The 26,769-nt window shown below is 31.0% G+C and overlaps 2 protein-coding genes across 2 annotated transcripts in view; one reads left to right on the top strand and one right to left on the bottom strand.

The window, feature by feature from the left end:
- LOC125875615 (ABC transporter G family member 9-like) overlaps positions 1 to 26,769 on the top strand; it is a 188,696-nt gene that overhangs the window by 117,198 nt on the left and 44,729 nt on the right. The gene's annotated exons all lie outside the window — the stretch shown is intronic.
- LOC125875616 (beta-glucosidase 18-like) overlaps positions 11,297 to 26,769 on the bottom strand; it is a 52,564-nt gene continuing 37,091 nt past the window's right edge. Inside the window, exons 11-12 of the mRNA XM_049556610.1 lie at positions 11,962 to 12,070; positions 11,297 to 11,792 (exon numbers count right to left, since the gene is read on the bottom strand). Coding sequence (XP_049412567.1) covers positions 11,552 to 11,792; positions 11,962 to 12,070 — 350 coding nt within the window. The 3' untranslated portion in view covers positions 11,297 to 11,551. The remainder of the gene's footprint in view (positions 11,793 to 11,961; positions 12,071 to 26,769) is intronic.

Raw genomic sequence — 26,769 nt, 5'->3', positions numbered from 1 at the left:
TCTTGATGTTTTTGTATGGTTTTACTAAAATATTTTAGTTAACTATTCATGTTGTTCTTTGTAGTATATATAAAATATTTTAGTGAACTAAAAAGAAATGATATATAGATAATTTATTATAAATAAAAAGACAGTTCGGTACATCAATATCCCACGTATAGACATTACACATGATTTGGGAAAGAAAAATCATCTCACCAAAAGAAAGTGTTATATGGATAGTCTACGTCCATGCACATGACACTCTTTAATTAATTATTGATTATGTAATAAAGACGAGCCCACCAATACCCACAAGAAGGGCGTAATGCCTAAATTACCCTAGAGCTAGAGTATTGAAAGGGGTTTATCTGTCATCAAACAATTACACTGTATATATAAAAGACAAAATTATATAGCAGTACTAATTATTTCAGTTGCTTATTTTTTGTGTGTTTACTACTATTTGTATACGTAAATTCCAGATGGGTTTTTATTTAGAACTACCACTTCAGCTTATAAAGTATTTTCTTCTATTTTATTTATCACTTTTTCACTAAAATTATTTTCTTTTCGGATATTATTTGATTCCTGTTTTTTCTTCAGATTGAAGGGGCATTTCTTGAAGATATATGGAAAAGGGTTGAGTAAGTGGGATGTTTTTAGCATACTAAAGGTAAATATCCCATTTTCATATTGTTTTTAAATGAGTATTTTTTTATGATATCGGACCTCACCTCATGAAGTAGCTGTTGGATTGAGTTAAGTCGAGTGTTAGTTTTTTGTTATACTACAATTAAAATTTATGGGTTGTCATTTCTATCGTCTATGGTTGGCCGCAGTCACGTGACTTTTAGCTTCTTGAATCTTTCTTGAGTTGACATCACCACAACATAAGTAGCCTAGTCTTTGACTTTTTTTTGTGTGGTGTTCAATTTTGTTCGGCACTTGAAATCACACCCATCTGATAATGGTTGGGATAACTCCCAAAACCCAATCACTTCCCCCAATTGTTTCTCGTACTCCTATGGAAACATAATGATTTCATGTTTTTGTCCGGGTTCATCTCAATTTCGTAGTTTATCAAATATTCTTAATTACTAGTATGACAGTCAGTTTGGTCATTGTAGCATTTTAATCCACATATTTCCGTTGAGTTTGATGTATATTACATATCATATTATATGTATTCTTATTCCACCTCTTTATACTTCTATGCATAAGATAATGAATGCATAATTTACGAATGTATTATTTATATTGTCAATGAGAAAAACAAGCAAACATGAATTGATCCTTTAACGCGTCAAATGAGCATATAATAATGAAGCTATTTTTCTCTTTGTGTCATTACCCCTGTGATCAATGAAAACATCACATGGTAATTGTGATCTAATAACTTTGTTAATCATTTGGGTTTTACTAATCCTTTGCCTTTGATGGACTAATTGGTGTTGTAATAAGTTGGAAACTAGTGATGAACGTTGCATTTTTTGGATTTTTTTGAATATTGGAATGTTGTTTTGCCAATTTTGTGTTTCCTTGTGGTAAATATATAGGTGGTAATTGTATTCCTACAAATGGTTTATTTTTTCTTCTTTGTTTCGTTTAGAGAAAGTTATACGTGTGAACATGGAATATGTTTGGAGTTTATTAGTACTTAATAATAATATATATGAGTCCTTGTAGTTTTTTTAGTTACGAAGGATTGTGATGGAATGAATATGTTCTTGTATTTTTAAGAGTTATTCTAGAATCAAAAAATTCTGATAGGGTATTTCCCTTTTTAAAGGTTCTTAATTAGTCATACGAATCTGAATTAGTTAGAGCTATAAAATTGAATATAGGATATAAGGTGGAAATAAAATACTGTAGATTTTTTAGTGAAGGAAAAATTCTAAGGAAGGAAATGTTGAATAAGAATTGAACCCCTGAACTTCATTTAAGGGGTCGTTTTATTCATGAAATAAGGTAGGACTATGACATCTTATAATTAAGTTTGAGATTAAATTCATATTTTATTTAGTTAAAGATATAACCAATTCCATAATAAAGTTATACCTCAAAGTTGGTGTTATTTTATCCCACCTGAGATGAGATAAACTAGTTACAGAATTTCAAAACTATAATTCTGGAATAACATTGTCCATAAATGAAATGACCCTTACAAATTGTGATGAAATAATTAAGTTCTCTGCCTTTATTAGACAAAAGTCTGGAGGTCGTTTTATCAAAACCTCGAGTATCCAAAATCGAATGGAAAAAAATTGTTTTTTTTTTTAATGTGAAAGGAGAATTTATAAGGAATGTCGAAGAAGATTGAATTTGGTCTTAGGGTTTAACCGTGTGATTTGACAGGTGACGATAAAAGACGTAGGAATTTGGTAAGTTTGATTATTTGGACCTCTTCTCACTTCTTTGGGACCTTCAAAAACTTTTGGTAGACTCTTATGACTCTTTATTTAATGTTTAAACAATATGGACAATATGGGTCATGGTGCAGTGATGAGATTGTGTCATTCTTAATTAGAGGTTTCGAGTTTAGTTTTAGATATGGAGAAAAAATTGTTGGAAGCGTCATCCCTCAAATGGATCCTGTAGTGCACAATCTAAAGTTAGTTGGGGCTCCAATACGGATTCTAGACACCTAATGGAAAATTTTAAAAAAGGTTTCAACAATATATGATGATCAACATAGGTGATAGTGCAGTGGTGAGATTGTTTTATCCTTAATTAGAGGTCTCGAGTTCAAGTTCTGAATATGGAGAAATTCATGTTGGGAGCGGCACCGTCTGAATGAACTTTGCAGTATATGATTCGAATTTAGTCGGGACTCCAATGCAGGTTCCAGACACCGAATAGGAAACTAAAAAAAAAGTCTAAACAATATGAAAATTTTAAATTGAAGTTAATTAGTATCACCACAAATTAATTATTGACCATATATACCATTACCAAAAAGCTAATTAGTCCCAAATTTAGCTGTAATTTTTGAAATACAAATATTTTGGTAAACAAATTTGCATGTATTCTATAAAATAACTAATTTTAAATACCGTAATATACATATATTTACATGTGTATGTATTGATGATAAATAATGCATTAATTATAGTCAAAATAGTGAAATACACGTTTTGTTTTAGTTCATTTTGCATTATTTATGGAAAGTCAATTCTTACTAGAGACTTGTCTTGAGACTAATTTTAGTGTGATAAAATAATTTGGGACTTATGCCCCATTAGATGGGATATTAATATATATTGGACATTGCATGTTTTAATATTTTTATAGTTAGATTTGGGAAATTAATACATAAATAATTACTTGTTAAAGATCTTTTAAAGTTTCTCTACATATCCCACAAAGGTAAAGATAAAGTTTGCGTACAACTCGCTCTTTTTAGACCTTATTTATAGAATTATATTGAATATGTTATTGTACTTATTAACAATCTTTTCTAAATTGATAACAATATTAACCACTAGCTTATAGAGAAGCTATACCTTCAAGATATAATCAGTAACCAATAAGGGTCGTGGAATTGTGGTTTGTGGAGTGGTAAGAACTCATTCATTGTTAATCAGAGGTTTTGAGTTTGTGTTTCCCTAAGGCGGGGTACATTATTGCCTTTGTCAGATAGCGTTTTACCCTTCAATGAAGATATTTTTGACACAAATCCAAATTTAATCACACCATATAATACGTTTATCAAACACTAAATGGAAACCCAACAAGATAAATATATACATAATTGTTAAAGATAAGTGTTCAAAATTATGAGCTACCCTATGTTACTAGAATTTATCGCATTCTAAGTTTTATCTATGTTTTAGATTACACTAATATGGTTCTTGTTAATTTAACTCTTTAAACATTAAAGAACTAAATTGAAAATATAAGATATACTATGAAATCTTTAAGAAAATATAAAGGGAAAAGGGTCTGAAATATACTCCGATTTTGACCAAAATTGTTGTTATGATACCAAATTTTATGGAGGGCCTTTTACCCCCTGAATTATTTAATAGTGTATTTTAAAGGTATATATGTACCCACGTGGACACATTACTATTTATAATTATGTAATATTTTTTATGTCCACGTGGGCACATATATACCTTTAAAATACACTATTAAATAGTGCAGGGGTAAAAGGTCCTTTCCAAAGTTTGGTATCGTAACAACAATTTCGATCAAAGTTCGGATAAATTTCAGACTCTTTTCTCAAATATAAACATCAAGTGTCTGTAGTTTATTGGTGTTTAGTTATGTTTTTTTTTTAGATTTTCATTTGGTGTTCAGTATTTCTTTTGAGGTTCAAGGAAATTTTAATTTTCACATATGACATGTTTTGTTTCTAGGGCAACACTTCAATAATATTTTTTTTCATTTTTAGATTTTAATTTGGTGTTCAGTATTAGTTAACAACGTTGTTTTACCACTGCCCGACGGGCCTAACATGGCCAGCATTTTGCCGGGCCACCATTATTTCAATACATATGATGAAAAAATAATTGTTAAAATTGGTCAAAATTCGTACAATTTAACTTTTATTAAAGTATGACAAATAAAAGTGCACGGAAGACTATTATATTGGCATCTAGTTATTTTTTTCTTTTTTGTTTTTGGAGGTTAAGATTGTTTTATCTTTTAAATCTTTTGATACAAATGATTCAAATCATCAAAAAAAAGCTTTGCTGTCATTCGTTTTCTTTTCCATTTTATGGTTTGGTTAAAATAATTTACCTTGATTTTTCAATAGCAAATGAATTTCAATCTAACATTTATCTAGACAGATAACAAGAAATAAGTATTATCTTCGTTTAATTTTATAGCTACGTTGTGAAAAATCAAACATGCGTGAACTTTGACCATTATATTAATATAGTGAGAAATAATTGTAAAATATTGATCATCTTCGTTTAATTTTATAGTTATGTTGTCAAAAGTCAAATCTACATGAACTTTGACCATTATGTTAATTTTGTAAAGCAGTAAAACCAGCCCGCCTCATTCTTGAAAAGCAGAAGAACGCTTCTCCTGCGACTCCAAAATTAGAGAAACCGGATATAATTGCAGTCCAGGAGATCTCATCCCATTTCACGATGTCAGAACACAACTTATGGAAATCCTCTACACTACAACTACACCCTGAGTAAGCAGACAACAACGATACCAGAAATAACATAATCGCATTCTCAGGGTAGTGGGTGTCCAAATATCCAGAAATCAAAGCATTCCATGACACCACATTTCTTTTAGGCATTTCATCAAACAGTTGCTCTGCTTCTTTAACATAACCACATTTTCCATACATATCAAGAAGAGCAGTGTTGATAAATACATTTGACTCAAACCCCATTTTAAAACAAAATGAAAAGCAGCAAAAAAAAAAGGAAAAACTACTTGTATAGACATACTATACTATCATATATACATATTTTATTTCTACTTTAAAAATATTATATAGAGTACCACTTTTTAATAAATATACCATATATTTTAGAAAATTAAATCAGATACACAATTCCTTAAAAAATGGTAGTAAATAATTATCTTAAAATTACATCTCCTTAATTAGTGGGACATTAATAATTCAAATTAATTTTATGTCTCTTAAATTCAGCCCCAATCCCAAAACGTTTGTATCCTATTCACACTATCCCACCCTCGCCCCTTCTTCCCCACTCCTACATGTATCCCTTCCTTCCTTAGTAGTTCAATACACCTTTTGCATTGTTTGAGTTTGTTATTTCTCCATTTAAATTTTTTTAGCCGATAGATTTTAGAAATTTTACGTTGTCTGAGTTTAATTTGTTATTTCTCCATTCCATTTTAATGGCTCATAATTCAAAAATTGGTATGAATCTTGTTAAGGGATGGTTAATGAACAATAAATTTCCGATAAAGAAATTTTTATTTGTTTCTTTTCATAACCATTTTGTAATGGTTGTAGGATTCGATTCTTAAGTTCAACAAGACGTAATGGAAGCTAACCAGATACATGTACGGGTACATTTTTTTCTATTTCAATTTTAAATATATTGTTATGCTTATCAAAAATTCATGGTTTAGGACATGTAAACTTTTTTATTTTTCCGTGTATATTGTGATTTTTAAAACATTTTCTAATTTGGGGATTTACATATCATGATGAATATTTGTCAGCTACAGTGGGGATTTGTTAAAAATTTTACAAATTAGATTTTATATTTTTAAATTTGTTGTTTCTCAAACACTTTAATGGTTGAACATTTCTAAAATCGGATGATTCTCGTTAAATGTACTACACATTAACAATATTATACTAAATCAAACAACATTTATTTGTTCATTTCACTCATGAATTTCTCATTGCAGGGACTGACTCTTCATACGCCAACATTCAAGTCGAGAATAGATCTAAGTATAGGAACGACCCAATCAAGATGAAATAATTACGCCAAGCTTTAATTAACAAAAAAAATACATCATTAGATGCACATCAAGTGCAACAATGTTGGATACACATCAGGTGTACATGTATCTAGTTAAGAGTTCATGTATCTGAGTTAAGATTATATGTATCTATGAGAAAAAAATTCAAATCCTTAAAGAATGGTAGAATTTTGATTTTTTTAACTTTTTTTTTGTTTTAATGATAAGATAAATACTCCACCGTCGTGATTTGTTCCTAAATTCGTGTGTTTCAATTACATTTCATATTCAGACACACATAATTATATGTGTGTTTACTATGTATCTGAGATACATGATTTTGAATATAATGTATGATATTGATACTTGATACATCGAATTAATAATAGATACATATAAAAGATACATGAAATTAAAATTATATCATATAAATAGATACATGAAATTAATATTATATCATATAAATAGATACATAAAATTCATACTAGACACATATAACAAATACACAAAATTAATATTAGATACTTCTATGATACATATGAATGTACTTGTTTGATACTCATGTATCTAAGTGTTTTGTTTGTTGGATACATCATATATTGATAATAGATAAATCAAATAATGAATTTTATTATTTTAAGAGTAATAAAATGAAATTAATCAAATTGCATGACCAAGATATACGTGTTTTTTTGTCTTTTATTAATAATATTAACGAATTTATTATTTCAAATAATAATAAAATGAAATTAATTAAACATAGATACACTCCTTGATTTCCGCCTTATATTAAGGAAATCAGTTACAACCAATTAATTTAAACAAATAAAATACGTATCTCGATTTTAAAATTCGATAGATAAATGTATCTCACGGATTCAAACTCATGTATCCTAAGTATGAAATATGGTAGAGGAAGTAATATTTAAAACTATCGGGAATCTGAGTAATTAGGACCTAAACTAGTGGAATTTATGTAGTTTGCCCAAAAAAGAATACGAAGAGAAAGATTAATCCATTTCAGAGTCTATTTTTTTAATTTATAAAACGGAATAAAAGACGAAAAACAAAAATAAAGACGAGGACATCCTCGGCCAGGCCATCGGAGAGTCTCCAGACAAGTGGTAACAAAAATGACAAGAGATTTCTCATCAGCAACATCAATGCACAAAGGAAATAAAGAAAAATAAAGACGACGACATCCCCCGGCCAGAAAAAGAAACCATCAACGCTCCAATCAGTTGCAACATCCCCATTTATATACATCGACTGATACCCGTAAATATTTTTAGAACAAGGTTCGTGGGCTTAACCTCATCGGCGGCAGCGACGAGGAACAACCTTAGTTGATATATCACAATTTTGGGGTCTCTTTCGTAACTCGACCGGAGGAGACCATCAAAGTCTACAGTAAGAGCGACATTTTCGTCCGTTGTTTCTTCACGGATAAATCGACATCGACGGCCAGCCTTGCAATTAGAGTAACCGTAGGTGTAGACCAACTTACAAACAGGGCAAGTTGGAGGAGGAAGAGGAGCTTGGGGAGGAGGATGAGGGTCATCAGAAACTCTGGAGCCAGGGGAGGAGGAGAAGGAGCTACAAGGGCGGAGGAAGGGTTGTTGTCATCGGGGATATCCCTATAAACCCCATTCTCTCATTTACTTTCCCCAAAAACAAATTAAAAATGTCTACTACTCGGGTCACTTCCACCTCCGTCTGTCGTCAACCGCGGTGACAACAACCCTTCCTCCGTTCCTATAGCTTATCTTCTTCCTCCTCCTCCCCCGGCTCCAGTGTTTCTGATGACCCTCCTCCTCCTCCTCATTTCTTTCCAGTCGTCATGTCATGGCCCAATCGGGCCACTGTTATGTTGGGACTCCAACCATTGTTTACTTAAGTTATCAATCATCATAGCACAACCCAATCTGGTCACCATTGTTTTCCTTTGTTTTTCTGCTTAGCCGGACTGTTTGAAATTTATTTATATTTCTATTGATGAGAAATATCAAAGGAGTAATCTTGTCATTTTTATTAAAAAGATTTGAGATGGACTGTCACAATCCAATCCGACTAGTGTTACGGTGAAATTCCGGTCACCGTTACTAAAGTTATTAGGCATCATGTCACAGCCCAATCAGACTACTATTACGATGGAACTTCGGCCACCATTACTAAAGTAATCAGGCATCATGCGTTGATGATAGGTGGTCTTATTGGTATGATGATGATGTTTCTGCTTATGTTATTATTACTAGCTAAGCACTAAGGTCTAGTTAAAAAGTTAAACAAAATATTAGTATACTGCCTTTGTTTTGATAATTATCTTCTTTTTTGTGTGTTTGCTAATTATAGTTAGTTAAAATATTAGTAAAACTTCTCTTCTTCTTTCCTTTGTAATTAATTTGATTATTTAGTCAAAATTGCTAATTCACAATGTGCCAATAAAATTTTTTGTTGTACTACTACTGGCCATGCACAAAAACGTAGACCATGGGGCCCATTTTTTAAAAGAAAAAACAATATTCATTTCTATAGGTTAATTTGTATTAGTGCACCCTTCCCTCCAAAATTTATTGTTGTATTGAGTCAATTTCAATAATCTTCAAAAAGTTAAAATGAATTAAATGAATTTCATATTTTATAATTAAAATCTAGATATTCAAATAAATAAAAATTATTGAAAAAAATTACGACTTTTCTAGGTCAATTTGAGGAAAAATAAATCTTAAAATTTATTGATCAATACCTTGATTCTCAAGAAATGAAATCTGACAACTAATTTTTGATGATTTTTTTTTAAAAAAAAAATACTACAAATTTCCAAAAAAAAAAAAAAACTAGATAGATATAAGTAATATTTTTTATTCATTCACCTAATAGTAATTTTATATCTATTGGAAAAAAAATTAATTTGAAAAATTCAAAATGCTCAACTCGCGTCCAATATTCTATGTTTGGCTTCCCACCCTCGTTGTAAAAAATGGATGCATGCATAAGACTAATGAAAAGATTAGTAGTAAAAAGTAGAAACAACACTACATCTGATTAAGGCGACCATAATGGTAATTTGTAAACCGAGAAACTTGATTAAAATCCATACATCTTTGCTCTCGAGAAAAAATATATGACAAATATTTTAAGACGGATGAATGTAATATCTACAATCTACCCCATGTAGTCTTGCGAAACCGATCAATTTGTTCCTAGAAATTGAATGCCAATAAAATCAGTCGCCATGTTGTTATCATTGCAGTACAATGAATAACTAGCTAGCTAGTAATCTACCTCATTGCTCCATTTGGTCCTGCAATGCTTGGAGCCTAGAGTCAACACACCCAACGTCAATTTTTTCCATTTTCAGGAGTTTGATATCGAGGCCTTTGAATGTAGGGAGACGATTCATCTCATCACGATTCATGTGAGTCGTTGCCAGAGGCGGAGCCCGATAAAAGGCATGTGACCATGCACAAAGTGCACTAACTTAATAAAAAAAGGATTTATGCCAATAAAGTTTTCTGCCATTCACAAAAATGAGGCAGATTGCTAGCTAGTTATTCCTTTGCAACATGTAAATCTCTTTGTTTGATGAACTAATTAAGCCTATTTAGATTGATTTTTTATTTTTAAATTATAAGCCCAAAGTCACACATTTCAACTTATGGCGTTTGACTCACTTTTAGTTTAAAATCATGTGCTTATAAGTCAAAATGCAAAGCGTTAAAAGAAGAAGATCATGTGTACGATGAGATATTCAATGACAAGAAGAAAAAGGAATCAATAGAGGCAATGATTTGGGAATAAAGAGGCTCCATCCCTATATATTTTCTTTGCAGGCAAGAAAATTAAAGTTTCTTTGCCTTTTTTCAACATACAAGGAACATTTTATGATTTTTGTGTCATCTCATTGAAGCTTTTAAAGTCCTGCAATTCATAAGCAAATTCTAGTAAGGTTGAAAAGTGCCTCCATAAAACGATAGCTTGATTGCCCTACGCAACTAAGTGTGACCAAAATTGATAAGCAGAAAATTCTAAAATTAAAATAATAAATTAAAAAGATCGGTTTGTAGAAATGAAAACTCAATAACACATTGCCTTATCATGTGCAAATTAATATTAGACCAATTATTTACTCAGATGAGTGAATCCTTCTCATGATCTGTGTTAATGTCATGATTTTTACTTCCCTTTATTTGAAAAAATCACTTTTGAAATGTCTAAGTATTTCTATAATTAACTAAAAATATTGAAAAGAGTCACCATTTAATTTTGAAAACTTTGATTCGTAAAGAACTCTAACCAAAACAAAAAAAAAAATCCTTTAGGATCTAACGCAAAGTTGGGATTTTCCTTTGTTTTGTAAAGAATAGACACGCCCATTTTGTGTCTATTCATCCGTTGAGATTTTCCTTTGTTTATTTTCTTTTTATTTTAACTTTTTTAGCCACGCGACACGAAAAATATTAAGGAAAAATTACATAAATATATAATTTATTTCATTATATTTTCTAAAATTCTTTACCATTTCAAAAAATTATAAAAATTTTTAGTCTCTCCTATTTTCAGATACATCACTTTACGTTATGTATTGATCGGATACACCACTTTATACGATATATTGGGACATACATGATGTATTGAGATGTTGTGATGTATTCGAAACCAAGACGCGATGTATCGGGATGTTGAGTGATGTATCTGAAATTGAGGCGTGATGTATTAAAACGTTGAGTGATATATCCGAAATTGAGATGTGATTTATTGGGACGTTTTGGGATGTATCCAGATTCTACCAAATTTAAGGGATTTTTGTGATTTAAAAAAGATTAGGGATAAGATATAGTTAGCTCCTAATACTATAAATTTTTTGTAAAATTCCCAAATTAATCCGTCTAGTGGTAATTATAGTGTACCATAAAAATTATATACTCAGTATATATATAATCAATATATAATGTGTACACATCCATTATAGCAATAGTATATGTGAATCTCTCAAATGTATAAGTAGAAACATTTTGGTTCGTCTTATTTTATACGTCCTCTAATAGTACTCTATTCAAGAATAATTACTATTATCCTAAACTTTTAAAACAAAAAATATAGTTATTTTTGACAAGTTCGAGCAATATAGTTAATAGTACTTGTTAGAGGACTATTTGTCTGATAAATGATTTGCTTTTGTATACTTAAATGAAATTAACTTTCCTGTTTCTTCACCATTGCGACTGTTGTTAGTCAAGAAATCTGTATACCATTTTGCTGAAAGCTTGGGAACTCGATCTAAAGTAGCGCGATCAACGTAGTATAACCCAAATTTCAGCTCATATCCACTAGTCCACTCGAAATTATCCATCAGGCTCCAAATGAAATAACCATGTACATCAGCACCCTTCCTGTAAATGCCATACAAAGGCATCAAAGATTCAGCCATTACTTCATTTTGCGTAAAATTTTGGGTTGGTTGAGTCATGACTCGTTTATTAATTTGTCACTTCTTGACTCGTCTACGTTTGACCCAACATGTTGTTTTGGTACGAGAACATGGGAGGGGAGTACATTTACCTGATCGCTCGAGCCAATGATGCAAGATATGATTTATGGAATTCAACTCGCTTAGTATCATGTTGTAGCTCATCCGCTTGTGCAGTAGTAGGATTCAGAGAAGCGTAGCCTGCAATGTACCTCATAAAACAGTTTTTCGACAAAATTATAAGCATATGAATATGCAAGGAAAACGAGGCTCAATGAGTTTGTTGTACTATCTGCAAACATTACACCTTTGAGTAAGAGAGAATCAATGAGTTTGTTGTAAAACGTAACACCAGCAAGCTTTACTTTACCAAACCTTCCTCCTATCACAATTCAAAAAAACGTAAACAAAATAAGAGAAAACTTTGGGAACTAATATGAAATAAGTAATTTGGGAGAAATAAAACTTTCCATATAAACTAATCCTCGTTGAGTTCCATGATGTGCAGGATACAATTCAAATAGTCCTGTAGATGTCTTAAACCCACGACAAACACCACAATTGTAGATGAGTAGTATTTGACCATTCGCAAATATATATTTTGGTATGCCAAGATTGTGATAGATATATCTGTCTTGTATATTATATAATATAGTCCAAGATTCTTTGATACCATAATCTTTCATTACCCATAACTTAAAAGTGCCCCACCTTGGATGTAGGCAACTACAAAAAGCACAAAGCATTCCTTCTATTACTGAAAGGTCTCGTTTGATAAACCTCATGTTGGAAATATTACAAATTTCCTCTGGCAACTCTATCTCTTTGTACACCTCACTTGATATATTAAGCGAAATCATAAAATACTTGTTTACATTATCCTTAGATAACCAATGAAATGCACCACAAACAAATGTCAAAGGGTCATCACGATATGTAGAATTGTGAAAGATACGAGGATGGTTATCAATTTTTCTCCAAGAACCGCTCTTTAGTGCAAGAATTTTACTGGGTGGTCTGGAATCATCACCACCGTTGTTGTCGATTTTAAGAATCTTATAGTCATCACTAATCGAGTCATATCCCAATCCGAAAGTGCTACGAATTGACTCTTGGTAATCAATATAAGGAAGTTGTATTGATTCATTTGTGGACGGGTTCCACAGTAAATAGTCATAATAAAAATGCAAAAGAGACAAACCATCATAACAACATAATACTTCATACCTGTTTGGTTTATTATTTGAAGGGCAACAACCAAGCTTTTGTAATGGTTGAGGAGATGATAAAGAAGAACAATAATATGAAGTCGTATGATCAGGAAGCCATCGAGTAATAAGAATTTTTTTATTATTCTTAGCATGATTGTAATGCTTTGCCTTAAAAGTGGTCTGAGGTGATCAATGTCTTCCAAAATTTTGAAGCACATTTAAATCGAAGAAGAGACTGGACAGGTAATCTGATGAGGATTTCCACAGTTATTTCCTCGGGGAAGTAGATTTCAATGGCCTAGATAGAATAATTAAAACAAGTGTTTATATACTTACGTGTGCAATGTTGAGCAACACAAATTATTTGCTATAAACAAATAATGAAAGAAAATTAATTTAAAACAAGAAATAATAACAATTGTGCATGATAAAACTCACCCAATCAATATCCTTATGATTTATCTCTTCTATTATATTTTTTGACGGTTTTCCTGCATTTAAAAAAATTGAATTTTAGCCATATCTAATGTGCACTAACTTTTGTTATGAAAACTAAGCTTTTGTTATGAACCATAGGGATCTATTGTACGCAATATTCACAATTCAAACTTGTGACCTTATAGTCACATAATTTCAACTTTATTAGTAATTATGTCAAGATTCTCCTTCGATAGTCAAACAAGAACAAAAAAAAAAAAAATACCTTCATGGTGTAGAAACATCTCCTTGTTTTTTTTTGATGAAGTTCGAATAAAAAAGCAGTGGAAGGTCATTATTGATTTGAAAAATTTAGCCTTTTTTCCCATCTTTAGAGCTTTCTCTATTTGCTCTAAATATTATTAGGTTATAAAGAAACAATTTCATATGCGAAAGAATTGTGGTTTAATTTGGTATGGTTTTATGGAGAGTTATATTTTTCGTAAACTTCTTCATATTTTTCTATTTTTAAAAAATATGAAAATAATGATCTTAATTGAGAAAAACCTACACCCTCAATTAAAAAATGTTCAAATTTTAAGAAAAATAATTGGTTCAAATTATTTTCTTTGTTTAAAATTATTTATTGTGATTTTTAAAAATATTTATCTCAGTTTAGGATAGTAGTAATTATTCTTGAATAGAGTACTAATTAATTATCAGAACCCCTTCCTAATTAGTATCTATTAAAAAATACATGACAGACTCTTTAAGATCGAAGGAGCCTCCAAAATTCTTTTTCCTTTTTTCTGCTATTATCGCTGCTATTCGTAGAATTTTTTTCCTTTTTTTTGAAATAGCTGCCTTGGCGGCTTTTTTATTTTTATTTTTTTTGTTTGGATCGCTGCCTTGTTGATATGCATTTAATCAGGAAAAAAGTATTTTAAAAACAAATAATCAGGCAAAACGGTGCCAAAGCAGCGAATTTAACAAAAAAAATAAAATTAAGTCAAACGCTGCGGAGGCAGCGGAGCGGTTTCAATTTTTTTTATAAAAAAACTGCCAAAGCAGCGATTTTCATGAAAAAAAAAAATTAAAATTTTTTTCTATGAAAACTCTGCCTAACGTTCTTGACGATCAAATACATGTTAAAAAGATCTAAAATCATTTATGTTCGATAAATACGTTATTAAATTGTTTTCATTTTGAGCTCTTTGTCTGTATATTGTTGAGGCTAGTGTTTGTGAGAAAATCTCTAAACCAATGGGCCGATAATTTTGGGAGTTTGGTTAAGGCTCAATGAGTCCCCTATGAACATTACCTTCTTCCCCTTCACCCTCCTCAAAAAATCCAATCCTTCAAATCTGTCCACAAAAATAAATAAATAAGTAGGATTTTTAATTTAGTCACAAACGGAACCAGAGTATTTTTTTTTTAAAAAAAAAACAAAAGCCATCACCAATAGGTTGTGAGCCACACAAAAAGAAGTCAAAGATTAGGCTACTTATGTCGTGGTGATGTCAACTCAAGAAAGATTCAAGAAGCTAAAAGTCACGTGCGGCCAACCATAGACGATAGGAATAACAACTCATAAATTTTAATTGTAGTATGACAAAAAAATGTGGCAGCTTATGATTCTTCTCTCTTGATGGCAGCTAATTTCAACATAACAGCTAGCTCTAAATCCCCAACAAATATGGCATCTAACACCCTCTGCACGCCCAACACTAGATGTTACGAGGGTCGACAACATAACATGGATGCCCAAATCATGGGCGGAGCCAGTAAATTTACATTGTTTATATATAGTTAAAATTATTAGGTATATGTAGTAAATGTTGAACCCCTTTGACTTGTTTGCATGTTTACTTCTTCATATAATTTTGAATCCTCTTAGTAAAAATCTTGGCTCCACTTTTGCGCCAAAAATCATAATAACCGATGTTCGGGTCCAACATCTGATAAACTACGAAATTAGGATGAACCTGGACAAAAACATGAAATCATTCTGTTTCCATAGGAGTACGAGAAACAATTGGGGGGGTGAAGTGGTTGGATTTTGCGAGTTATCCCAACCATTACCAGATGGGTGTGATTTCAAGAGCCGGACAAAAATGAACACCACAAAAAAAGAAGTCAAAGACTAGGCTACTTATGTCGTGGTGATGTCAACTCAAGTAAGATTCAAGAAGCTAAAAGTCACGTGACTGCGGCCAACCATAGACGATAGAAATGGCAACCCATAAATTTTAATTGTAGTATGACAAAAAAATAACACTCAACCTAACTCAATCCAACAGCTAGTTCACGAGGTGAGGTCCTATATCATAAAAAATACTCATTTAATAACAATATGAAAAAGGGATATTTACCTTTAGTATGACTAAAAGCATCCATGTTATGTTGCCCACGTGGACATAAAAAATAATGCATAATTATAAATAGTAATGTGTCTATGTGGGCACATATATACCTTTAAAATACACTATTAAATAGTTCAGAGGGGTAAAAGGTCCTCCATAAAGTTTGGTATCATAACAACAATTTCGGCCAAAGTTGAAGTATTTTTCAAACCCTTATCCCTTTTAAAAATAAGTACATCTTTTAAATTATACATGATATGTAACATACATCAAACTCAACGGAAATAATTTCTACATAACTTTGTATTTTAACCAAACAATCCTTTATTTTAAATATATAAGTTAAAGTAGTCATTATTCTTAATCATGTTTGTGGACCTATCAACTTAATTACTAACATGTAATCAATTGTAGTTGAAGCAGAAAGGCTGAAATATATAATTGGAGCAATTGTTCAAATAGTCTTTAATGTTTTGAATTTGAAAAATTAGAGATAATTTTTTTTTGTTTATTAAATCAGTTAAGTTTCCATACAAAGGTAACAAAGATCGAGTCATTTCTTCATTTTGCGTAAATTTTTGGGTTGGTTGAAACAAGATTCGTTTATTAATTTGTTACTTTTTGACTCGTTTAAGTTTTACCCAACCTGCTTAGTAAATATAATAAAAGGTGATCCATGACATATTTTATCGAATCGATCAATAAGAAACCACTATGAAACGGGGGGAGTAGGTTTTTCTCAATTAAGAAAGAGAAACTAATGACTAAATTATCTTTTACTTTAATTATATCGAAAATATACTAATTAATTTTTTTGTTAGAGAAAATCCAGGCTATACATTAAATCTACTTATGATTCTTGTCTTTTCATAAGATCGCATTGCTAATATATAGTTCAAATTATTAGGTTAAAATTTTGAACCTTCTTAGTAAAAATCATGGCTTCATCATTGCGCCAAAAATTATAATAACCAGTGTTGGGGTCCAACATTTGATAAACTACGAATTGGGGTCCAAAAATTACACTGCATATATAAAAGACAAAATTATATAGCAGTACTAATTATTTCAGTTGCTTATTTTTTCTGTGTTTACTACTATTTGCATATGTAAATTCCAGATGGGTTTTTATTTAGAACTACCACTTCAGCTTATCAAGTATTTTCTTCTATTTTATTTAACACTTTTTCACTAAAATTATTTTCTTTTCGGATATTATTTGATTCCTGTTTTTTCTTCAGATTGAAGGGGCATTCTTTGAAGATATATGGAAAAGGGTTGAGTAAGTGGGATGTTTTTAGCATACTAAAGGTAAATATCCCTTTTTCATATTGTTTTTAAATGAGTATTTTTTTATGATATCGGACCTCACCTCATGAAGTAGCTGTTGGATTGAGTTAGGTCGAGTGTTAGTTTTTTGTTATACTACAATTAAAATTTATGGGTTGTCATTCCTATCCTCTATGGTTGACCGCAGTCACGTGACTTTTAGCTTCTTGAATCTTTCTTGAGTTGACATCACCACAACATAAAATAGCCTAGTCTTTGACTTTTTTTTTGTGTGGTGTTCAATTTTGTTTGGCACTTGAAATCACACCCATCTGATAATGGTTGGGATAACTCCCAAAACCCAATCACTTCCCCAATTGTTTCTCGTACTCCTATGGAAACATAATGATTTCATGTTTTTGTCCGGGTTCATCTCAATTTCGTAGTTTATCAAATATTCTTAATTACTAGTATGACAGTCAGTTTGGTCATTGTAGCATTTTCATCCACATATTTCCGTTGAGTTTGATGTATATTACATATCATATTATATGTATTATTATTCCACCTCTTTATACTTCTATGCATAATTTACGAATGTATTATTTATATTGTCAATGAGAAAAACAAGCAAACATGAATTGATCCTTAAACGTGTCAAATGATCATATAATAATGAAGCTATTTTTCTCTTTGTGTCATTACCCCTGTGATCAATGAAACCATCACATTGTAATTGTGATCTAATAACTTTGTTAACCATTTGGGTTTTACTAATCCTTTGCCTTTGATGGACTAATTGGTGTTGTAATAAGTTGGAAACTAGTGATGAACGTTGCATTTTTTGGATTTTTTTGAATATTGGAATGCTGTTTTGCTAATTTTGTGTTTCCTTGTGGTTAATATATAGGTGGTAATTGTATTCCTACAAATGGTTTATTTTTTCTTCTTTGTTTCGTTTAGAGAAAGTTATACGTGTGAACATGGAATATGTTTGGAGTTTATTAGTACTTAATAATAATATATATGAGTTCTTGTAGTTTTTTTAATTACGAAGGATTGTTATGGGATGAATATGTTCTTGTATTTTTAAGAGTTATTCTATAATCAAAAAATTCTAATAGAGTATTTCCCTTTTTAAAGGTTCTTAATTAGCCATACGAATCTGAATTAGTTAGAGCTATAAAATTGAATATAGGATATAAGGTGGAAATAAAATACTGTAGATTTTTTAGTGAAGGAAAAATTCTAAGGAAGGAAATGTTGACTAAGAATTGAACCCCTGAACTTCATTTAAGGGGTCGTTTTGTTCATGAAATAAGGTAGGACTATGACATCTTATATTTAAGTTTGAGATTAAATTCATATTTTATTTAGTTAAAGATATAATCAATTGCATAATAAATTTATACCTCAAAGTTGGTGTTATTTTATCCCACCTGAGATGAGATAAACTAGTTACAGAATTTCAAAACTATAATTCTGGAATAACATTGTCCATAAATGAAATGACCCTTACAAATTGTTGGAAGCGTCATCCCTCAAATGGATCCTGTAGTGCACAATCTAAAGTTAGTCGGGGCTCCAATACGGATTCTAGACACCTAATGGAAAATTTTATAAAAGGTTTCAACAATATATGATGATCAACATAGGTGATGGTGCAGTGGTGAGATTGTTTTATCCTTAATTAGAGGTCTCAAGTTCAAGTTCTGAATATGGAGAAATTCATGTTGGGAGCGGCACCGTCCGAATGAACTTTGCAGTACATGATTCGAATTTAGTCGGGGCTCCAATGCAGGTTCCAGACACCGAATAGGAAACTAAAAAAAAAAGTCTAAACAATATGAAAATTTTAAATTGAAGTTAATTAGTATCACCACAAATTAATTATTGACCATATATACCATTACCAAAAAGCTAATTAGTCCCAAATTTAGCTGTAATTTTTGAAATACAAATATTTTGGTAAACAAATTTGCATGTATTCTATAAAATAACTAATTTTAAATACCGTAATATACATATATTTACATATGTGTATGTATTGATGATAAATAATGCATTAATTATAGTCAAAATAGTGAAATACACGTTTTGTTTTAGTTCATTTTGCATTATTTATGGAAAGTCAATTCTTACTAGAGACTTGTCTTGAGACTAATTTTAGTGTGATAAAATAATTTGGGACTTATGCCCCATTAGATGGGATATTAATATATATTGGACATTGCATGTTTTAATATTTTTAGTTAGATTTGGGAAATTAATACATAAATAATTACTTGTTAAAGATCTTTTAAAGTTTCTCTACATATCCCACAAAGGTAAAGATAAAGTTTGCGTACAACTCACTCTTTTTACACCTTATTTATAGAATTATATTGAATATGTTATTGTACTTATTAACAATCTTTTCTAAATTGAGAACAATATTAACCACTAGGTTATAGAGAAGCTATACCTTCAAGATATAATCAGTAACCAATAAGGGTTGTGGAATTGTGGTTTGTGGAGTGGTAAGTACTCATTCATTGTTAATCAGAGGTTTTGAGTTTGTGTTTCCCTAAGGCGGGGTACATTGTCTCCTTTGTTAGATAGCGTTTTACCCTTCAATATAGAAATTTTTGACACAAATCCAAATTTAATCACACCATATAATACATTTATCAAACACTAAATGGAAACCCAACAAGATAAATATATACATAATTGTTAAAGATAAGTGTTCAAAATTATGAGCTACCCTATGTTACTAGAATTTATCGCATTCTAAGTTTTATCTATGTTTTAGATTACACTAATATGGTTCTTGTTAATTTAACTCTTTAAACTTTAAAGAACTAAGTTGAAAATATAAGATATACTATGAAATCTTTAAGAAAGTATAAAGGGAAAAGGGTCTGAAATATACTCCGATTTTGACCGAAATTGTTGTTACGATACCAAATTTTATGGAGGGCCTTTTACCCCCTGAACTATTTAATAGTGTATTTTTTACCCCCGAACTATTTAATAGTGTATTTTAAAGGTATATATGTGCCCACGTGGACACATTACTATTTATAATTATGTAATATTTTTTATGTCCACGTGGGCACATATATACCTTTAAAATACACTATTAAATAGTGCATGGGTAAAAGGTCCTTTCCAAAGTTTGGTATCGTAACAACAATTTCGATCAAAGTTCGGATAAATTTCAGACTCTTTTCTCAAATATAAACATCAAGTGTCTGTATTTTATTGGTGTTTAGTTATGTTTTTTTTTTTAGATTTTCATTTGGTGTTCAGTATTTCTTTTGAGGTTAAAGGAAATTTGAATTTTCACATATGACATGTTTTGTTTCTTGGGCAACACTTCAATAATATTTTTTTTCATTTTTAGATTTTAATTTGGTGTTCAGTATTAGTTAACAACGTTGTTTTACCACTGCCCGACGGGCCTAACATGGCCAGCATTTTGCCGGGCCACCATTATTTCAATATATATGATGAAAAAATAATTGTTAAAATTGGTCAAAATTCGTACAATTTAACTTTTATTAAAGTATGACAAATAAAAGTGCACGGAAGACTATTATATTGGCATCTAGTTATTTTTTTCTTTTTTGTTTTTGGAGGTTAAGATTGTTTTATCTTTTAAATCTTTTGATACAAATGATTCAAATCATCAAAAAAAAGCTTTGCTGTCATTCGTTTTCTTTTCCATTTTATGGTTTGGTTAAAATAATTTACCTTGATTTTTCAATAGCAAATGAATTTCAATCTAACATTTATCTAGACAGATAACAAGAAATAAGTATTATCTTCGTTTAATTTTATAGCTACGTTGTGAAAAATCAAACTTGCGTGAACTTTGACCATTATATTAATATAGTGAGAAATAATTGTAAAATATTGATCATCTTCGTTTAATCTTATAGTTATGTTGTCAAAAGTCAAATCTACATGAACTTTGACCATTATGTTAATTTTGTAAAGCAGTAAAACCAGCCCGCCTCATTCTTGAAAAGCAGAAGAACGCTTCTCCTGCGACTCCAAAATTAGAGAAACCGGATATAATTGCATTCCAGGAGATCTCATCCCATTTCATGATGTCAGAACACAACTTATGGAAATCCTCTACACTACAACTACACCCTGAGTAAGCAGACAACAACGATACCAGAAATAACATAATCGTATTTTCAGGATAGTGGGTGTCCAAATATCCAGAAATCAAAGCATTCCATGACACCACATTTCTTTTAGGCATTTCATCAAACAGTTGCTGTGCTTCTTTAACATAACCACATTTTCCATACATATCAAGAAGAGCAGTGTTGATAAATACATTTGACTCAAACCCCATTTAAAAACAAAATGAAAAGCAGCAAAAAAAAGAAGGAAAAACTACCTGTATAGACATACTATACTATCATATATACATATTTTATCTCTACTTTAAAAATATTATATAGAGTACCACTTTTTAATAAATATACCATATATTTTAGAAAATTAAATCAGATACACAATTCCTTAAAAAATGGTAGTAAATAATTATCTTAAAATTACATCTCCTTAATTAGTGGGACATTAATAATTCAAATTAATTTTATGTCTCTTAAATTCAGCCCCAATCCCAAAACGTTTGTATCCTATTCACACTATCCCACCCTCGCTCCTTCTTCCCCACTCCTACACGTATCCCTTCCTTCCTTAGCAGTTCAATACACCTTTTGCATTGTTTGAGTTTGTTATTTCTCCATTTAAATTTTTTTAGCCGATAGATTTTAGAAATTTTACATTGTTTGGGTTTAATTTGTTATTTCTCCATTCCATTTTAATGGCTCATAATTCAAAAATTGGTATGAATCTTGTTAAGGGATGGTTAATGAACAATAAATTTCCGATAAAGAAATTTTTATTTGTTTCTTTTCATAACCATTTTTGTAATGGTTGTAGGATCCAACTCTTAAGTTCAACAAGACGCAATGGAAGCTAACCAGATACATGTACGGGTACATTTTTTTCTACTTCAATTTTTAATATATTGTTATGCTTATCAAAAATTCATGGTTTAGGACATGTAAACTTTTTTATTTTTCCGTGTATATTGTGATTTTTAAAACATTTTCTGATTTGGGGATTTACATATCATGATGAATATTTGTCAGATACAGTGGGGATTTGTTAAAAATTTTACAAATTAGATTTTATATTTTTAAATTTGTTGTTTCTCAAACACGTTAATGGTTGAACATTCCTAAAAACAGATGATTCTCGTTAAATGTACTACACATTAACAATATTATACTAAATCAAACAACATTTATTTTTTCATTTCACTGATGAATTTCTCATTGCAGGGATTGACTCTTCATACATCAACATTCAAGTGTTTGATTTAGTCACAGACGGAATCAGAGTTTTTTTTTAAAAAAAAAAACTAAAAGCCATCACCAATAGGTTGTGAGCCACACAAAAAGAAGTCAAAGATTAGGCAACTTATGTCGTGGTGATGTCAACTCAAGAAAGATTCAAGAAGCTAAAAGTCACGTGACTGCTGCCAACCATAGACGATAGGAATAACAACCCATAAATTTTAATTGTAGTATGACAAAAAAATGTGGCAAATTATGATTCTTCTCTCTTGATGGCAGCTAATTTCAACATAACAGCTAGCTCTAAATCCCCAACAAATGTGGCATCTAACACCCCCTGCACGCCCAACACTAGATGTTATGAGGGTCGACAATATAACATGGATTCTCAAATCATGGGCGGAGCCAGTAAGATTACATTGTTTATATATAGTTAAAATTATTAGGTATATGTAGTAAATGTTGAACCCCTTTGACTTGTTCGCATGTTTACTTCTTTATATAATTTTGAATCCTCTTAGTAAAAATCTTGGCTCCAATTTTGCGCCAAAAATCATAATAACCGATGTTCGGGTCCAACATCTGATAAACTACGAAATTAGGATGAACCCGGACAAAAACATGAGATCATTCTGTTTCCATAGGAGTACGAGAAACAATTGGGGGAGTGAAGTGGTTGGATTTTGCGAGTCATCCCAACCATTACCAGATGGGTGTTATTTCAAGAGCCGGACAAAAATGAACACCACAAAAAAAGAAGTCAAAGACTAGGCTACTTATGTCGTGGTGATGTCAACTCAAGTAAGATTCAAGAAGCTAAAAGTCACGTGACTGCGGCCAACCATAGACGATAGAAATGACAACCCATAAATTTTAATTTTAGTATGACAAAAAACATAATAAGCGGTGTATATATATATATATATATATATATATATATATATATATATATATATGAATGTTGGTGATCGGACCGTTGATGTTTTCTTTTTCTCAATATCTGGCCTGGCCGGGATGTCGTCGTCTTTATTTTTCTTTGTTTCCTTTTTGCATTGATGTTTGATGAAAAATCTCTTGTCATTTTTGTTACCACTTGTTTCTTTCCTTTTTGCATTGATGTTACTAATGAGACTCTCCAATGGCCTGGCCGGGAATGTCCTTGTCTTTATTCCGTTTTATTAATTAAATAGACTTTGAAATGGATTAATCTTTCTCTCAGTATTCTTTTTTTTGCTGCTTTTCATTTTGTTTTTAAATTGGGTTTGATTCAAATGTATTTATCAACACTGCTCTTCTTGATATGTATGGAAAATGTGATTATGTTAAAGAAGCAGAGCAACTGTTTGATAAAATGCCTAAAAGAAATGTGGTGTCATGGAATATTTTGGACACCCATTAACCAGAAAATCAAAGCATTCCATGACACCACATTTCTTTCAGACATTTTATCAAACAGTTGCTTTGCTTCTTTAACATAACCACATTTTCCATACATATCAAGAAGAGCAATGTTGATAAATACATTTGAATCAAACCTCATTTAAAAACAAAATGAAAAAGCAGTAAAAAAAAAGAATACAAAGAGAAAGATTAATCCATTTCAAAGTCTATTTAATTAATAAAACGAAAAAAAAGACGAAAAAAATAAATAAAGACGAGGACATCCCCTGCCAGGCAATCAGAGAGTCTCATCAGCAACATCAATGCAAAAAGGAAAGAAACAAGTGGTAACAAAAATGACAAGAAATTTCTCATCAGCAACATCAATGCAAAAAGGAAATAAATAAACATAAAGACAACGACATCCCGGTCTAGCCAGATACTGAGAAAAAGAAAACATCAACGGTCCGATCACCTACGGCGAGAAACAACATTAGTTGGTATTTCACCATTTTGGGGTCTCCTCCGTAACTCGACTGGAGAAGACCATCAAAGTTTGAAGTAAGAGCGACATTTTCATCTATTGTTTTCTCACGGAAAATTGGCATTGACGGTCGGCCTTACAATTAGCTTAACCGTAGGTGTAGACCAACTTGCAAACAGTGGAAGAGGAAGATGAGCTTGGGGAGGAAGAGGAGCTAAAGGGTCATCAAGATGACTGGAGTGTTCTGGTTGACGACGGACAAAGGAGGAAGAGGAAAATGAGTTGAAGGGATGGAGGAAGGGTTGTTGTTACCGGGGTTGACGACGAATCCGGAGGTGACCCAAGTAGTAGACATTTCTAATTTGTTTTTGGGTGAAAGTGTAAATGAGAGTGGGGTTTTTAGGGATATCCGGTTTTTATAGGCAGGTGGGTGGCACATTTATTTTTCCTTCATTGAAAAGGCACGTGTCCATGGATGAAGAGAAGACGGGACCGATTTTTCCTAATAGTTTATTTTTTCATCATATATACTTTTATTTAAATTACTTTTCTAGTTATTTTAGATGCGAAATCATCAGGTATTGTTTTATAATCAATTTGTTTTAATAATTCCTTTACAAATTATAATTCGATATCTCTTAAGACATTGCTAATCTTAAAAAAGATTTAATCAATTTTAATTTCAAAAAAACGTCTTTCGGCTGAGGCAACTATTACAGGAACTGTTAACATTATTCTATAAGCAATATGTGTATTTGGAAAGAATCAAGTCTTTTTATTTTATTTAGTATTTCCATTTCATTGGAGGGAGAGATCTACAAATATGAGAAATGCTCTAAAATAGACCCAACCATATTAATATTAATTATTAGGTCATCATTTATTACTTCTTTGTTAAATCTTTATAAAATCTTTTAATACTTCCTCATTTCATCCCAAAATATTGTCCTAAAACCCTTAAACTCTTTCCTCATATTCCTACAAAAATTATCCTAAACATTTCCTCATTTCTTCCTAGTCATCATGTCATAGCCCAATCGGGCCACTATTACGTTGGGACTCCAACCATTATTAGTAGTTATAATGTCACAGTCCAATCCAACCATCGTTATGATGGAACTCCGACCACCATTACTAAAGTTATTAGTCATCATATCACAGTCCAATTCGATCACTGTTGATGATGGGTACTCTTATTGGTTTGATGATGACAGTGATGTATTTGTTTTTGTTTATGTTATTGTTACTAGTTAGGATCTTAGGGCTACTTAAAATTAAACAAATAGTAGTATTCTACCTTTATTTTGATAATTAGCTTTTTTTTTGTGTGTTTGCTAATTATAATTAGTTAAAATATTAGTAAAACTTCTCGTTTTTTTCCTTTTTAATTAATTTGATTATTAAGTTAAAATTGTTAATTCACAATGCGCTAGTAAATTTTTTTATTATAATACTATTTACCATGCGCACACAGACCATAGAGCCCATTTAAAAAAAACAAGTTGGTGTACTCCGTACACATTGATTGTCAGGGCGGCATAGACTTTCGATTTATTCAGGAAGGAGGAACCGATGACAATATTTCCTATACTACAAATTTTCGAAATCTTCTCTACTTGAGGTATGAAAGAGATCCGACAAAGCTCAACTATCATCTACGGTTATTCCTCTCCGCTGTCGCCGCCCAGGATGAGGACGTGGACCAAAGAGGCGGTGGTGTTTTTCATTTGTTTATATTTCTTTTTATTAAGCTAAGCTAGCTACGTACTAACTAATTAAAAAATACGGAGGACTAGTATCTGGGATGTCTTTATTTATCTTTCGTTTTGTTGTAAAATTTTCTTGTTTTTCTTTGTTTTTCCACTTAACGAACTCCTTTTTATTCCTTATGTTACGTTGTGCATTACTATAATTAATCTACCTTTTAATTAAAAATATTCAACTCATTTATTTTAAAAACCTGTCACGCTAATAATTTTTTTAATACAAGGCATACATTTGATATAACATTTGATGCATACCTTGCATGAAGTATGAATATATACTTACTTCCAATTAACATTTCTAATTGCGATTTTAATTAATTAATTAAGGAGATTAACATTTATCATTGCAAGTTAATCCATATATCTTTCTTATACCTAAATAATTTGTGGTAAAAAAGAATGTCCTCTTTTGCCAAACTATTAGAAAAGAGCCAAAAAGCACAACATATTATTAATTATTAGTCACTTCATTTTTTGTTCTCTTCACTCATTTAAAGTAAGAAAAAGACAAATATTGTTTTTATAGGTGGGTCCCATCGTCCGCATAGCAGATAAACTTTATTGTTTTTATTGGTGGGCCCAAATATTTGCATATTTTTTGCAATTACTAATTTGCATTTTTTAGTTACTAGAAATTTCAA

This window comes from Solanum stenotomum, chromosome 9 (assembly GCF_019186545.1).
Source record: "Solanum stenotomum isolate F172 chromosome 9, ASM1918654v1, whole genome shotgun sequence".
In the NCBI taxonomy this organism is placed as follows: domain Eukaryota; kingdom Viridiplantae; phylum Streptophyta; class Magnoliopsida; order Solanales; family Solanaceae; genus Solanum; species Solanum stenotomum.
This window is presented reverse-complemented; position numbering and strand designations above follow the sequence as displayed.